General features: G+C 39.5%; 1 protein-coding gene across 5 annotated transcripts; it reads left to right on the top strand.

The window, feature by feature from the left end:
• The first annotated feature begins 953 nt into the window (after positions 1-953).
• On the top strand, positions 954-16248 carry LOC139452850 (E3 ubiquitin-protein ligase TRIM33-like). 5 transcript variants are annotated; one of them, XM_071234486.1, is made up of 7 exons: positions 954-1055; positions 2223-2362; positions 5208-5350; positions 7215-8326; positions 10696-11066; positions 13548-13765; positions 14248-16248. In XM_071234486.1, exons 3-7 carry the CDS (start codon positions 5301-5303, stop codon positions 14330-14332), a joined length of 1836 nt encoding a protein of 611 aa, XP_071090587.1. In that variant the 5' UTR covers positions 954-1055; positions 2223-2362; positions 5208-5300; the 3' UTR covers positions 14333-16248. The 5 variants fall into 5 exon arrangements, 4 of the variants coding, with proteins under 4 accessions (XP_071090587.1, XP_071090586.1, XP_071090588.1 ...); XR_011652385.1 differs by lacking the exons at positions 2223-2362; positions 5208-5350; positions 14248-16248 and adding an exon at positions 12267-12367 and having other exon boundaries at positions 960-1055; positions 13548-13636; XM_071234485.1 differs by lacking the exons at positions 2223-2362; positions 5208-5350 and having other exon boundaries at positions 962-1055.
• Positions 16249-16532: the final 284 nt, after the last annotated feature.

Raw genomic sequence — 16532 nt, 5'->3', positions numbered from 1 at the left:
TTATTAAGAAAACACATTACAGCTGAAGAGACTGCTGGAGCAGTAGTTTTAATGACGTTATCTCTATCATAACGTTACTAGTAGCGTTTTTTTGCAAACTGATGCTTTTGTTGGGAGGATATCCAGAATCCATTCCGGCTGAAAAGTAACCGCTCAACGAGACCGTCCTTGGCGAAATCAAACTGAACTGTCTATCTTGAATATCTCTCCAGTCTTGAACTGGGTAACACACATCTCCAGACAGACTTCATCAGTCATATGCAAAGGTTCCGACCACCCATGTCTGTGCTGCACCGTGCACATATCTCTAGTTTTGTTAGTCGGTGTTAGGTTTGAATTGATCGAAAGTGAGTGAGTGAGGGAGTATGGTTTTACGCCGCTTTTAGCAATATTCCAGACACCAGAAATGGGCTTCACACATTGTACCCATGTCGGGAATAGCACCCGGGTCTTCGGCGTGACGAGCGAACGCTTAAACCGCTAGGCTACCCGACCGCCCCAATAGATCGAAAGAGGTACATGTCATACTATATATAAAATCAGGTCTTTGAAAGGCATTTAGAAGTGATACACAGTGATTCTCTTCCTTAAATATTAAACGTCATCGCCAGAAAATAAACAATCTCGATTATCTGACGAAATATCCCATTGGGCGTAAAAGACAAAATAGTGGTGACAATTATATGAATTGATCACTAAAAGTCAGTGATGACACCAGTTGACATATACTGCCCGACAGGAAGCACCCACCACTCACGCATAAGTTGTGTGTTTGTTGCCTGACACCGCACAACACTCCTGTCACGTTATAGCACTTTTACTGATATTTTTTTTACTAAAAACAATATGTTAATTTTGAATTACGTCAGTGTAGAGATCCTGCTGCTGCTAAGTTAAAAACCCCGGTGAAGAATCATAGAACATCTTTCGGTTGTTAGACCATACGCTGGTGTCGACGTCATTCTGATGAAGTTTAACGGCCGACCAGATAGTGCCATGGATCTTCAACAATGCAACGTGTGGATTGGCCAGGGTCCTCCCTGTTCTCCAGCAAGGTATTGCTCGATCACTCACTCACTCACCCACCCACGTTGCAGTATATTGCATGTCCCTTGGCTATATGGAATTAGTTTCTGAAGCAGCGTTCAGAGGTTTGGTCGCAAACTTTGGTAGTATAATTTAGACCAGTGGAGGTCACAATGGTTTATGAGCTGGGATTGTTTTTTGAAAATCTTTGGGAAAATGAATCATGGTCTTTAGAATACCAAACATGTCACGATGTCCACTAATTATCATTAATATCTATCGCGATGGCTATAAAATCATTCCATGCTAAAAATAGAGTCCACGTAGGACCCATGAAATCGAAGAGCGCATTTTCCTCCGTGTCTACTAGTGCAATGAACTTTTGGTATAATACATGTGCTCAAGTTGACTTGACCGTGTTCGCACTAAATAATACAGCTCACATGCACGAATTCACGTTATAATGGCGGCATCAATTCTCATTAAGGTATTGCTGACAGTTGAACATATTTATAGAAACATACAATGGAAAGGATCACCGTTTATCTGTCTACCAGTCGAATTCCATTTTATCCCATTCTGTTGTCATCTTTTGAAACTGCACGGTGGGAATGTCAAATGAATTATATTCGAACCGATTTAAATCAACTGATCAAACCTAGGCCTCGGGTATATCTTCTATCAGTATATGTTTATCTATGCTTATAAAGATTGTGTTTTACACTACGACAAACTATGTTTGATTGACCGTTATTTGAGACAAAATATCGAGATGTGCCATGATCATTTCCTAGAAAGTGTCAAAACAAAGTTTCAAATACATGTACTTGAAGCACTTTGAGAACCAGTTCTTGTATAAAAACGGATCTTTTTGTTGGATGTCGTCAAGCAGATTGTGTGCCATTGTGTTCCAAAAAGAATGGTTAAGTCAGTAACATTGACTCTATATGTCAGAATGTCTGAACAGCAGGCGAAGGTGGACATGAGCCCCCATCAAAGACACACCCCTAGAGTGTCCTGTGTGTGTGAAACATTTCAAAAAGACAGACCGATGTCTCCGTCTCCTCCACCCCTGCCTCCATCCCTTTCGTACACAGTGTCTTCAAAAGCTGATCACGAAGGATGTAAATGGTCAGATCACATGCCCTCTGTGTCGCCAGCTTCACAAAGTCCCAATTTTGTCTCTGCCTGAACAGGAAGTAGAAGCGATAGACAAGACTGTTGCTGTTATGGACTCAACTAAAACCATACTTCACACGACGAGGGAGAAGGCTGACGTCGTGGAAATGCTGCAGTTGTATCCTGCAAATCAGGAGAAGTCTTGTAGCATCAGAAGGTACAGTGGCCAGTGTACCAGTACCTTTAACCCCTGCTAACAAGTGGAGGCTGAAGGTTTGTTAAGTGAACGCACACTTTCCAATTGTTTGTGACTTTCTTGGCCAAAGTAATTGGAATGACTCCTTGAACAATCCGGAAATGTTTCACTCGTTTAATTGCCACTTCAACATATATTCTTAAATTTGCCATGCGTCCTGTTTCTTGAACTTCTCTTCTTAAATACCTTTTATTCTTAAAAAGTGAGATGTGTGACTTCACTCTAAGGGTGTTGTCAGATAAGAAATGGGTAATCCTTTATCGGCCATTATTGAATCCACAGGTTTACAGAGATGTAGCAAGCCTCATAATTAGGTAATTTGTTTATCACAAGTACTACCACAACAAAGATCAGACACAAAAGTTATTACCCCAGCAGGACTAATACCAACCAATGATTTGTAAGTCATATGCGACTTGTAATGGGTGTATGGGAGGGTCCTGTTTGCAAGGGATTGTGGTGTTGCAGTAAAGATTTCATTGCAGTCAATGATAACTCGGATATTTGGGTATTTTCTAAATTTCTTTGTCATTGTTGTCCTAATGATAGCTTTTGATGGCCATACTGTCAAAGAAGACCGTTTTACACTTAAGTAGTCAATCCACTTGTCAAATATACTACATGTTGATTTTGAAATGCAACCTTAGCTTCATGAGAACTAGGAAGAACTCTTCTCAAGGTGCGTGGACAACCTTCTGACTCACCAGAATATTTACCCCTAGTCGTATGCTCTGAGGCATCATCCATCTCATCAAATGATGCTTAAAATACAACAGCGTTTTCACTGGAGGAGACATTTTCAAATGTTAGCAAAGGCTTACTACACTGAATTTCTACATCTCCATTTTCGGTTTTGATATAGTATTTGAGATATGATCATTCAATGTTTCAGTTGACACAGTTACTCATAAATTTTCAAATATATCCGTCCGAGTGGATGCATCAATGCCTGAAGGGTGAAAATCAGCCTGTTCACTCTTGTTTACAAGATGACTCGTGTCATGATCTCCAATTAGTTCACAATGGTCATGCATGACAACTGAAGTTTCCACACTTGATAATGAGGACTTTACACTAATCTGCTGATGGTCAGACACAGAATGCTCACTCCCATTGTCACTGCCCCTGTATTGCTCAGCTACTGGTGCTTGGACGTCCCTTTGTATGGTGCTCTCATCTGAGTTGGAATCAAACTTAAATGTATATGATAAAAATTAAATAATAACTGATGATTACAACAATTGCTATCAGATCCTTGATGTCAATTCTCAGGAGTAACAAGAAAATTGTAATAAATCTAATTTCAGATTACCTAAGTTCAAAATGTCCATTGCAATCATTAAGTTTTTTCTACATTCGTAATGCTTATTTATCATTTTGAAAAGTATTTTGTCTTTTGGGGGAATCCATGCATCATTGAATAACGTGAACTTTAGGCCTCAGTAATATATTGTTTATGTAGACTTTACCTTATACACGTTAAACATTTATCTCCCGAAAATGGAAGGTACTAAACACCTTCTGAAATAACAATCCTTCAAGTGTTACAAACATAGGCGCTTGGTGGTGTTGTGTCTGTAATCCTTTTTGACCAACCAGAGCCGTCAAATCCAGGCTTTCTTTAGTGATACATTCGCTGGAAACCTATGCAATGTCACCACGTGTCCATCTACCTCCTTACCTCTATAATTTGAGCTGACAGTGCAATGATACGGCTGTTTCGTTCTCTTTCCAATCTTGTTCTATCTCTGTTTTCTGTTTTCGATCTGTTTTCGAAAAAGTGTGAGTCTGTGTGTGTGTGTGTGTGTGTGTGTGTGTGTGTGTGTGTGTGTGTGTGTGTGTGTGTGTGTTGGGGGGGGGGGGGGGGAGGGGTCGGGAGAGGTGTTAATAAATCAGGGAGGTTAGAACTTATTTGAAATGAAAGGACTATGGTCAGGATCAACCCATGAGATTCTCATATAGTCAACAACAATTCCGGGTTATGTCACCAGTGGCATTTAGTCTGATATTCAAAATTATTATTATTATTATTATTATTATTATTATTATTATTATTATTTGTAATTGGTATCTTTATTTGAAAAATAAGACGACTGTGTAAAGAATTTCATGAAAGATGTAAAATTACTTTATTTGTTCATCATAAATTATAACACTTCCTGTTATGCCATGAAAACTGGCAACATTGATGATGTAGTTTTGAGGAACAATCACTCACCCACTCTCCTTTTCTTTCATATTGGACCATTGTTCAATAACAGTGAGAGGTTAATAAAATTTTAAAGTTAAGTGGTGGTTAATAGATCTAGTTGTTTGGATCTATGTTATAAAGAGAAACCAAATAAATGAAAATAATCTGACCTAATTTAACTGCTATTACATTATGTAATCCATTATAGGGTCATATTAACCACTTCTATCAAATAAACTTTTCCCCTATTTCCAATTTATTTTATTATGACTCTTGAAACACATGAAACTTCTTGTTACGATTTTGAACATTCAGGGAAAAATATGTTTGGTAAGTTGAAATAAATCAATAAATGAATATACAGTAGAATGTCCCCAAACTTTCATGGGTGAAAATCATAGACATCATTGCCTCGATTTTAGATTTTATGAGAGTTTCATTTTAACGTATCGTCAGACAAAAATGCGCTTACTTCGTGGTGATATCTTTCTAAATCTTTGCATTATTTGCCACTGTATTCGTAAACGCGGAATTCAGCGTGTCGAAATTACTTTCCACACCTGACACAATGACATCTATGTCAGTCGAGGAGAAATTTCTTTTTCTTTTCTTTAGTCCAGAAGCGTCCAGAAAATATATTTCCGTTTCGAAGGGGAACAACTCTAATATTGCAATCTTCCGTGTTTCCACACAAGAGAGTTACTGCTGATGCAGTTGGTTGCTGCTGGATTTACTATTCAAACCACCAGACTTGACAGGTAATGGTGGAATTTCGATGTGTTATTAAACTTCAACAGGTTTGTAGCCATATAACCCACCATATAAGCATTTGTTTTATTCAGGTTTAGCATCTGGCTCGTCTTTGGTGAAAATTAAACAGGTGCGCTTCCATTTCCGGGTTAAGCGTTGCTATGCAAGTTAGGATGTTGTAATATCGTAATGTCACTCTTATCTTAGAGGGGTTTACGACGGGCTTATGATACTTTTGTGGAACGGTCGTAAAATATGTCGCTAGGACATCCAAAACTAGGTCGTAGAGGTTAGTAGGTCGAAGCGCTGATAGGCTTTCGTGATTTGATAGTGATTCATAAGCGCATGCTTATGATATAGTCAGAATCATTCAGTGGACGTAGCATAAATGTCTTATGATCATGGAAAGGATTTGTCCCTTTTTTCTATGAAAACAATGTCTATAAAGTTTCAGTCACACATATCAGAGACAACATATAGAATCAAGCGGGGCGCCGTGATGGGCTGTGCAGAGTTGCGTCCCTTGCGCACGCCAGCAACCTATGATTGTGGGTTCGAATCCTGGTGCCCCGATTATGTTTCTAGGTTTGTCAGCACCATACCAGTGCTCGTGAGACCTGCATCACTTCGGCATTGCCTCCCACATTAAGCTGACACCCTGCGATATAACTGGAATACTGTTAAAAGCAGCGTTAAACCCAACTCACTCACTCACTCTAGAATCAAATTAAACCAGAGTAAACAACTTGACACCTAACCAACTATTTGACTGGTGATTGCTTTTATGTTTAAAGGATTACACACAGAAAATACCCAAAATTTGTATTTAGTACAGTTTATAGTGATTGTTGTGATGATACATGCTTGAATTTGCGTTATAATAATTGTGGTATCATGGCAGTATCAACTGTCATTTTCATATTGCTGACAGCTGACATGTTTATATATAGAAACAATGGAAAATATCTTCTACTGATCTGTCTACAAAAATTAAAATATTAAAAAATATGATTTGATACTCACTCTGCATAGCGGAAATATCAATGACTTGATTTCTTTTCCATGTTTAATCTACTGATGAAACCTATTCCTGAGATATATATTATATCTCTACATCTTTAACTGTGGTTATCTAGATTTTCTCATGTCGATGTCTTGTTCCACACAATGCATCACTGATTATTTGGTGAGACGAAATACCAAGACATGCTTTGACCATTTCCTGGAAACTGAGTGGCTGAGGGGCAGGGTGAAATAGGGGTAATTTGGTGTTATTGCTTTTAAACGATTTCTTCTCTGGAACCAAGAGATAGATATCAACCATATTTGGTTAGAAGCATTCTCCAATGGTGGGGATTCAAATTGGAGAAATGGAGGGGCTGAAGACCCCCACAACACAACATTTGTATCTAAAGAAGTACACATTCATGCTGTCAGATTTGCCATCCACCCCTTTTAAATGCTGACAGAGACAAAATTATGAAATATTTGCAGTATTATGTGCATGTACAATGCAAATGTATATTTTGTCATGATTGCGTAAATATCCAGGTGAGCGATACAGGCCCTATGGGCCCCTTGTTAATACCTGTGTAATGATAGATGATGGAAGTCACATTAGTGTCCACATTAATATGATATTATCATCTGACTATCATTGATGGGAACCAGTTGTATTTAATAGGATGTTCTGTGGTGATGTCATGAAATAGATAGTGTTACATTGTGTGCCACATGGAAATGGTTAAGTGAGTAGCATTGACTCAGTGCCTTGATGTCAGGTTACTAGGCGTGTTCACACGGTTCTCTATCATGTAATCGGTAGGAAGTGGTCCCAGGAGTAGTACATTATGCATAATGTTTTTGTTACAGAATGTCTGAACCTCAGGAGAAGGTGAACATGAGTGCCCTCAAAGACACATTCCTGGAGTGTCCTGTGTGTGTGGAACATTTCAATCAGACAGACCGTCGTCCTCGTCTCCTCCACTCCTGCCTCCATGCCTTCTGTACCCTGTGTCTTCAACAGCTGCTCACTAGGGAGGGAAACGGTCAGATCACTTGCCCTTTATGTCGCCAGGTCCACAAGGTCCAAGGGAAGGCTGACACATTGCCTGTGGATCCTGTGAGAGCGAAACTTGTGGATTTTGTGCAGATCAAGAACGAAGGGAATGTTCCTTGCACAGACTGCCCTGAGGGAAGTACATCAGAGTCAAGGTGTCAGGAGTGTTCTGTAAATCTCTGTAAGGATTGCACTTACATACACAAACGTCATCGACTGACACACGACCATCCAATCATATCCCTGAGTGATGTACTACAACAGCCCCTGAACACGTTTGGCAAGGGTCATTTCTGCACTCATCACCCAAAACACCAGTTGGAGTTCTTTTGTGCTACTGATGAAACACTGTGTTGCATGTCTTGCACAGTTCTGGAACATAAAGGTCATGACTTCAAGAAATTAGAAGAAGCAGCTAAGAAACGACAAGAGGAATTGGCAACATCAATGCAGGCAGTCCAAGCAAATGCCCAACAACTGCGTCAGAGGCGACTGTCTGAAGAAAAGCATCAAAATGCAATCATGCAAGCTCAGGGAAAGGCCAAATCTGATGTGAGTGCATACTTTACAAGTTTGACGAATATTATCAATAAAAGAAAAGCTTATTTGGATGAAGCCATCGACCAAAGAAGTAGCACAATGCTGTCTCTGTCTGAAAAAGAAGTAGCAGCGATAGACCAGACTCTTGCTGTTATGGACTCAACTGAAACATACTTTACACAAGCCAGGGAGAAGGCCGATGTCGTGGAAATGCTGCAGATGTATCCTGCAATGAAGAGAAGTCTGGAAGCATCAGCTGTTGGACAAAGACAAGGTCGACCAATGGCACCGGAAGTTGTGACATTTAATCCCACAAATGGAAACATTGTCAAAACATTAATGTCAGAAGTAGGATGCGTGAGAGAATGTTCTGAGACTCAGAAAGGTAGGTACACCATCTGTTGTGAGATGTGAGATGCCATCGTATTAGTTAATGGCAGTTTGGTTTCCATGGGTGTTTATCATTGTTACAAGTTGTCTGACAAAAGTTCCTGTGACATTGAATAAGATTTAATGCTAAGTTATTTTTTTTTACCAAATCTGAAACAATTTTGGTTTGCAACAGATAAAAGACTCCTGTAAGTGTCCAAATGGTTTACTTTGCCATACTGACTTCAGAAAATGCGTGATTTCATAAAAAACATGAACATGCCAAAATGTCAATTTACAAATCAATAGCGTGTGTGTCCACCTCTGGTTGCAATGCAAGCAACACATCTTCGTCTCTTGAAATGGACCAGGCATCGAACAAAGTCCTGTTTGATATCTGTCCATATCTGCTGGAGCATGTTTCGAAGTTCCTGGAGTGTCTGGAACACGTCGTGGACATTGAAGGTGCCGATCCATCTCATCCCACATGTGCTCGATTGGTGAGAGATCATGGGAGCGAGCCGGCCAGGGGATGACATTCACTTTGCTTTGTTGAAGAGAATCCTGAACAAGTCAAGCAATATGAGGCTAGGCGTTGTCATGTTGAAAGGTAATGCCTGGGCCATGACGACGCAAAAACCGTTGAACAACAGGACCGATGATCTCGTCGCGGTAGCGCTGTCCATTGAGATTTCCCTCTACCACTATCAAACGGGTCCTCTGTCTTGCTGTTATCCCACCCCATACCATGACACTGCCGCCCCCGAACCAATCTTCTTCCATGACACAATGATTGATGTATCGTTGGTACAATCGAATCCGTCCATCGCTGTGGCTGAGGTGAAAACGAGACTCGTCAGTGAATAGAACTTGTCCCAACTGCATGGCCGTCCAGCGTAGACACTGTCTGCAGCACTGTAGATGTGCTTGACGGTGGTTTCCTGTCAAAATGGGACGTCATGCGGGTTTTCTGGCGACAATCCCTGCACATTTTAGGCGACGATGTATGGTTTGTGAAGATATTCTTCTAAGGTCAGGAATGCTTCCTGCAGTCACTGTTGCTGGCTGGAATCGATTTCGTAGGTGTGTTGTTCGAATCCAGTTGTCATTTGGATTATTGGTTATGCATGGCCTGCCACACCGAGGATGGTCTCTGACTGCATTCGTCTGTTGCCAACGTTTCCATAAACACCAAATGGTGTTTCTTTGGACGTTAAATTGTCTTGCGACATCACATTGACTCGATCCTGCTTCATGCATACCAATGGCTCGCAGACGTTCATTTTCAGGCGTAACATTTCGTAATGTTGAATAATTGCGTAATTTTGTCGTTTTCTGTGTGGTTGTTGTCAGCACGATGCTAAACAATGCATATGAAATCCTGTTAACGCACATTTTTTTATATCCATTTTGGGTAGTGAAATGCATGGGGCTTACATAAAAGTCAACTTTTGCATGGAGCAGATGCCTGTAGCAGATGCGTTTTAGTGACTTGATTCCATACATGTACTACAATATTGAAAACCAAACTTTACTTGTTTGAAAAATACACTAAAATACTGTTGTCACAGGAACTTTTGTTTTTGAGTATATAACAGTGTTTTGCAATGATATTACCATCTGTCTGGAGAGCAGAAGGTTGGGGTCTGATCCCCAGGTTGCATCAGAGACTTCCAAAGGTGGTTGTTACCATGCTTGGCGGTTGGCAATAAGTAGATATATAACAAGCACTTCTTGGAGTTGGTAAAGTGCCTGGGTCAGGCACATCCTTGTTAAACAGCGGCATGGTATCTCATGATGATCAGCGGCTAAACACTATAAAACTGGCATGATTCGGGGCTAGTACAAGCAGCCACATACACACGGTCATGCACGTCGCCATATAAATTAGGGCTCGGACGAGTCCAAATTTACTACCTGACCCCCTATTACCCGACCCTACCCAGGTCCCCACTGCAAGTCTCAAGAGTAGGGAACAAAATGTCTGATTGGTAATTGTTTTATCGCAGCCCTGGCTAAAACTATTTAGTTACATGTATCAAACAATCAGATCTTGCGTTCACTGAAGTCGACTGAAGCTTTATCTTTACTCAAACATTGACAAGTCAAAAGGAATGCGAATGTTAGCTACTTGTAGGGTAACCACTGAGCTACAATAAGTTTCTGTCATTAACCAATATATCACATGACTAACCACGGGTCCGGGTAGTCCTGTGGGTACCTGGGTCCTACTCAGGACCCACCCGACCCGAGTTACCCGTCCCAGCCCTAATTTAAATGCAATAATCTTGAATGCGATGTAAACCCCAATTTTAGCTTACCTCACCTTGTAATGGTACAAACTTTATGATACTATAATGTTAAAGTTTATTTCCCTCTTTTCAGAAAAGAATCAACTTCTACAGTGTTTGGATGAAGCATTTGATGCTGCTTTAAAATACAAAAGCAAGAATGAACTGATGAAACATTTCCAAGAGAAAACCTTCACCACCGACCGAGACACATGTACCATCTGCCTGAATCAGATCGTAGAAGCAAAGAAGATGAAGTGTGGACACTCTTTCTGTGAGAGCTGCCTTGACCAGGCACTCAGTGTGCCAGGCAGTTGTCCTGTGTGTAAAATATGTTGTAAAGTAATAACTGGACATACGCCTCCTGGGAAGATGGAGACATGTCTTATCCCTGACAGGCTACCTGGCTATGAGCAACATAACACCATACAGATAACATACAGTTTTCCGAATGGAGTTCAGTCTGTAAGTACAGGAGTGTCTCACTGTCGTTCAGTGCGAGGTTCATGAACCCGAAAACAAACAAAATGTTAAAGTTTTGCCAGTGATCACTTGGGTGTTTATGTTTATTATGACTATGACTTTATATTCATTAGGTTTGTATGAAAGGTCGAGAGGGAGCATTGTGTATGTGACATTTGATTTATTGTGAGTTGATCATGTGTGACGTTGTTAACAGTTACACAGTCTTTGGATGTAACGAACGACTATGCGCTACTGCGATGCGAAAGGCTGTTCGCAATATTGCATTATCGTTATATCGCATAATAAGGTACGGCAAAATTAGTCACGCTTGATAGGATTAGAATACTAGTGGGTGAATTTAATAACCTTGTAATGGTACTCATAGTGTATTAGTATTGGGTGCATCCTGGTTCAGGGCAAAATACTTGTACATAAATTAGAACGGTTTCATATATTTATGTAGATAGAAAGATAAAACAGAAAGAGCATGTGTGTTTAATTTCAATTTCAACCCAAGAATGTTTGATAGGGGTATGAAATAGAAATACTTAGGAATAAATATTTCTCTACTCTATACTTATAACAGACACGCACACGTGCATAATGCATTGCACATTCATACAAATTGAACACCGTTCATACAAACCAGGCGTGACATTGTGTAACTGACCATTCATTTATTGATTCGCACTTACCGTAATTTGTGACTTTTCGTTTGAGTTTGGTTTTAACAAATCTGTTTCGTTTCATTTTAATGCTCAGAAATAAGCAGTTACGATGACATGCATCAACCAAGTCAGCGAGTCTGACTAACCAATCCCGTTTGTCGCTTTTTACTGCAAGCATGGCTTACTGAAGACCTATTCTACCCTGATATTTTATGTAACAATGCTTATTTATAAGAAATGTATTATGAACATAAGGTTGAGTGTGCACGTCACTGTTTTCTATTTGTGTAATCCACCTGTCCTTCCAGCCCCATAAACGAGGTCAAAACGTCCTGTCTCTGACTAAGGGGGTATACAACGCTGTATTGCGATAACGCCATTTAATGACAATGTGATAGAGCCAAAGTGTGATAGTGAGATAGGGGGATAACGCAAGTGACAGTGCAATAGTAAAATCAGTTAGTCGAAATAAATGATGTTACCGCATAAGATGTAGCACATACTCTGATGGGGAGTGTTTTCTTCTATTTAGGGACTGTCTCCGTGGTCTAGTGGATAGAGTGTCGATGTTTCGATCCCCGACCATGTTAAACGCAGGTGCTTGTTATCACGCCTGGCTCTTGGCATTAATGGGTAAGAAAAGGACTGGTCGTCTTGGATTCTGATTTTATTGTTTCTGAGCTGATTGTATTATTGTCATACAACTCCAAGACATATTTGAAAAAGCAAACAGCTGACATAATTTTCTATTCTTTATCATGTTTATATGTACTTTGAAATGTACAAGGCATATGCGTAAATGTTTAATTCCAGTGTCTTAGAATCATATGTATGTGTTGTTGTATTGAACAAAGTGTGTATTGTCAATGCCGATGCTTGGTATTACTTGATATTTACATATTTAAATAATGTGTCATAGCGATGCTATGGGAGTATAGACGTTCTGTTGCACTGTCACATCATGGTATTGGTCTATCTCATAGCAAACTCGCTCTGTTGCATCGCCATATTCAGCTGTTTTATAGCAGCACCGCTCTGTTTTATCGCATGGTAGTCAATCAAGGGAGATGTCGGCACCATACTGCCTGCTCTTGGGTTTCACCAAATAGACAAACATGTAAGACCTGTGTCAGGATGGGTTTCCTCCATTATCAAGCAGATACGCTGTGATATCATCGAAATACCGTTCACAGCATCACTGGACCATTCTCAATCAATCAATCATCTTTTAGTTTTTAACATTCACAGTTGCCTTTCAAAACTATCGTTACTAGTTACTTTTGAAGACTCAGTAAATAATTGACAGCGGTAGAAACTAAAAGTTTTAGTCCACTAGTCCTTATAATGATAACATATAGCAAAACCCTTAAAAATGGCAAATTTCTACTAGTCCTTATGATACCTTTACCATAAGGCAGTTTGGCAAGGACTACAGGACTAGTGCCAATTTCTAACGCTGATTGATGTATGAACATATTCCCTTTCATTGGTCAAGGAAGCCCTGTGTTATTGCATAGGAATCAAATATCAATGTTTCTATTTCATTCCACTTTGCCTGAAAGAGGATGATCAGTTCTACATAATGCGAGAATGGTAATGGTAATGCTTGCCAAATAATCAAATAATCAAACGTACATAAACAGATGTGTTTTCGATAAGAGATAAGAAATGATTATACTTCCAGGCACCACAGCTGCACGAGGTTGTGATATGCAAGGTATGAGATGTATAAGTTGCTGCGGGTTATCTATTTGCTCTCGCTTGTCATTATGACACATACAGGTAATACATTCACTGAGATCTTGTGTGACAGGAGGGGCATCCCAGGCCAGGAGTCAGGTATAGAGGGGGAGAGTTCACCGCCTTCCTGCCCAACAGTCCAGAAGGTCAGAAGGTGCTGGGTCTGCTGAAGGTGGCCTGGGAGAGGAAGCTCACGTTCACGATCAAGATTAATCTCTTTTTTGTTTGGACTTTGATGTTTCGGATTCCTCACAAAGGGAAGAAGCATCGTTCAGCAGACATCAACCCAAGGTTTACGTTAACAATTTATCTCTCTAATGTTACATAACACATAAAGATTAGTTAACATGCACTAGTATAGAAGATTAAGTTTTTGATGATATGTAATTTATTGTACAATTATTATTGAACCACATGTATTAACATTTGGTAAGAACTGATTTTTCTATGTAGACATAACCTTTCACTGGTTACATCAGCGGAGGATTCGGTCTGAGCAAGTAGCTTTATGTGACCGGGAGAGAAATAGGTGTTAATTACAACTTCTCCAGTTACATAGTGAGATATTGTAGTATGTTCTGAAGAAACAGAGTTTCTGTCTGTCTGTCATGTTTAGGATCACAGGACAGTGACATATATGCCAGAACGGAGCATGTGGAATATCAATATGTAGGATGTGTTTTCTTTGGACGTTGATTATTTAATTGAAAAATCAAAGTAATTACGGGACTAAATGCCTCATTGACACAAACACATATCTTAAAATGTTTCAGCGTCTTTTACCCTGATCCAGACTACCTGAGAACAGTCCAAGAATCACTGAGGTCCCTTGGAGTGACAGAGGCAGATCTGCAATAACCAGACCAGAGAGGCCAACCTTTACTACAGGTGTGCAACCAGACCAGAGAGGCCAACCTTTACTACAGGTGTGCAACCAGACCAGAGAGGCCAACCTTTACTACATTTGTGCAACCAGACCAGAGAGACCAACCTTTACTACAGGTGTGCAGCCAGACTCTCTGAATAAGGCACATCTTCAATAAAGACACGCATTCCTCATGGGACAGTTATCTAGCATGTTGTTGGCCAAGCAGGATTCTATACCTGTGTGTGTGTGTGTGTGTGTTTGTGTGTGTGTGTGTGTGTGTGTGTGTGTGTGTGTGTGTGTGTGTGTGTGTGTGTGTCTGTGTGTCTGTGTCTGTGTCTGTGTGTGTGTGTGAGAGAGAGAGAGGAGGGAATAATATTATTTGAAGTTATTTGTTGGTGGCTTTTAAGTTAAAGATGATTGGTTTTGTCCCACAACCCATTAAGGGTCCCAGGCCACAGAGATCCTCAAAGTTATTGTAATGCAAGGTATCATTTCTAAACAAGAAGTGTGTCATTACATTTCATTGGCTAATAGAACCAGTTTCATTTGTTTGGTAATGCACATGCTTTTTCGTGCTGTGAGCATGCTACATGCATGATCACTTGACTGGTGACATCAGGATTGGGAACACCTTTTTTCCTTGCTGGGAATGTGAAAACCATACTACAGGTTAGTTTAGTTTGTTTTAGAAAAATTGATTTTTGAAAAGTGTAAAATATGAATATGATCGTGAGAACACATGGTTCAGCCCATAGTTGGTAATTTTAAGTGTTGTATATATTTCTGTCATTTAATTCATAATAATAATGGTAAAGTTACAGTACAAAAAGATTTTGCTAATATCTCAATTGTAATTGAGCAGGTACTTGCCATTTACCTTTTGTTAATGTTCCTAATGTTTTGATATTGAGTTATTTTTTTATGTTCTGTACCAGAGTAATGTGCCACCAACTACATGATTGTAGGTAACTGGCTATGTCAGTTACAGTTGGTTTATAGATTATTATATTAGATGTAATACTGTTGACAGGACCATTTTACCCACAAGGTCGAATAAATAATAAAGAACTCAGCACAACACACTGGATCATGTCGTCATTGATGCTTCCGTTACATGTGTAAACGTGTGTGTGTGTCCATCACAATTATCCACTTGATGATAGTCACAGTTCATTATTTTGTTTGAAATTTCTATTCAGATCATTGAAGAGCGGTGTAATTGTGTAGCTTTTGTTTGAAATTTCTATTCAGATCATTGTAGAGCGGTGTAATTGTGTAGCTTTTGTTTGAGATTTCTGTTCAGATCATTGTAGAGCGGTGTAATTGTGTAGCTTTTGTTTGAGGTTTCTATTCAAATCATTGTAGAGCGGTGTAATTGTGTAGCTTTTGTTTGAGATTTCTGTTCAGATCATTGAGAGGGCTGTAATTGTGTAGCTTTTGTTTGAGATTTCTATTCAGATCATTGTAGAGGGGTGTAATTGAATGGCAAACTAAAAATTGCAATGACTATATGTTAACAGGGCGTGAACTTATCTGTTAAGCTTATATTCATAGTTGTTTCCTTTCGAGAAATATACACTTCTAAAGGAACCTTCGGGTCTGTTCATTGTAAATGTATCCATGTATGCTTCAACTCAAGCATTGTCATCTTGCCTCCTCGAATGTTTCCCAATGGTTAACCACTGTGACCAACAGAGACTTCCCTGCATATCAGATACTGGCGGATGACTATTACTTAGAGGCACTAGTTTCAACACTATTTGAACATTGAGAGTATGTAATATTTTTCGCACGATTTAAGTCATCAAATTTATATAAAATATTCATCATGAGCTAAATCTTTGTTATGGTTCATTTTCTTAGCGGGTGTAACTGTAGTTTAGTAGAGACACCTGAATTGTGTACATTGTGAAATACATATATATATCATAAAACATATCTTACTAATATCTTTGTTTATTGTTTATTTGTTATTGTGTTTTGGTACCTTATGTGTGGATATGTATAAAATATTATCTTTCATTTGCTACATTAACAGTAACAAAGATATTTTGTCGACATAAAAATGATTACAAATACTTCACTGCCACTTCATCTATTGAGATTCCCGACATGGGTACAATGTGTGAAGCCCATTTCTGTTGTCCCCCAGCCGAGAAATAAAACGCAGGAGATAAAACAAGGACTGGT

Source organism: Haliotis cracherodii, unplaced genomic scaffold (assembly GCF_022045235.1).
Source record: "Haliotis cracherodii isolate W230 unplaced genomic scaffold, xgHalCrac1.p SCAF_9, whole genome shotgun sequence".
NCBI classification, from domain to species: domain Eukaryota; kingdom Metazoa; phylum Mollusca; class Gastropoda; order Lepetellida; family Haliotidae; genus Haliotis; species Haliotis cracherodii.
This window is presented reverse-complemented; position numbering and strand designations above follow the sequence as displayed.

What these genes read in the sequence shown, in the direction of transcription:
- LOC139452850 (XM_071234485.1), top strand. Translation starts at nt 967, where the DNA reads ATGAAGTTTAACGGCCGACCAGATAGTGCCATGGATCTTCAACAATGC. An exon ending in ATGTTCTGAGACTCAGAAAG is followed by an intron (nt 8,327 to 10,695) that starts GTAGGTACACCA and finishes CCCTCTTTTCAG; the next exon opens with AAAAGAATCAACTTCTACAG. An exon ending in TCAGCAGACATCAACCCAAG is followed by an intron (nt 13,766 to 14,247) that starts GTTTACGTTAAC and finishes AAAATGTTTCAG; the next exon opens with CGTCTTTTACCCTGATCCAG.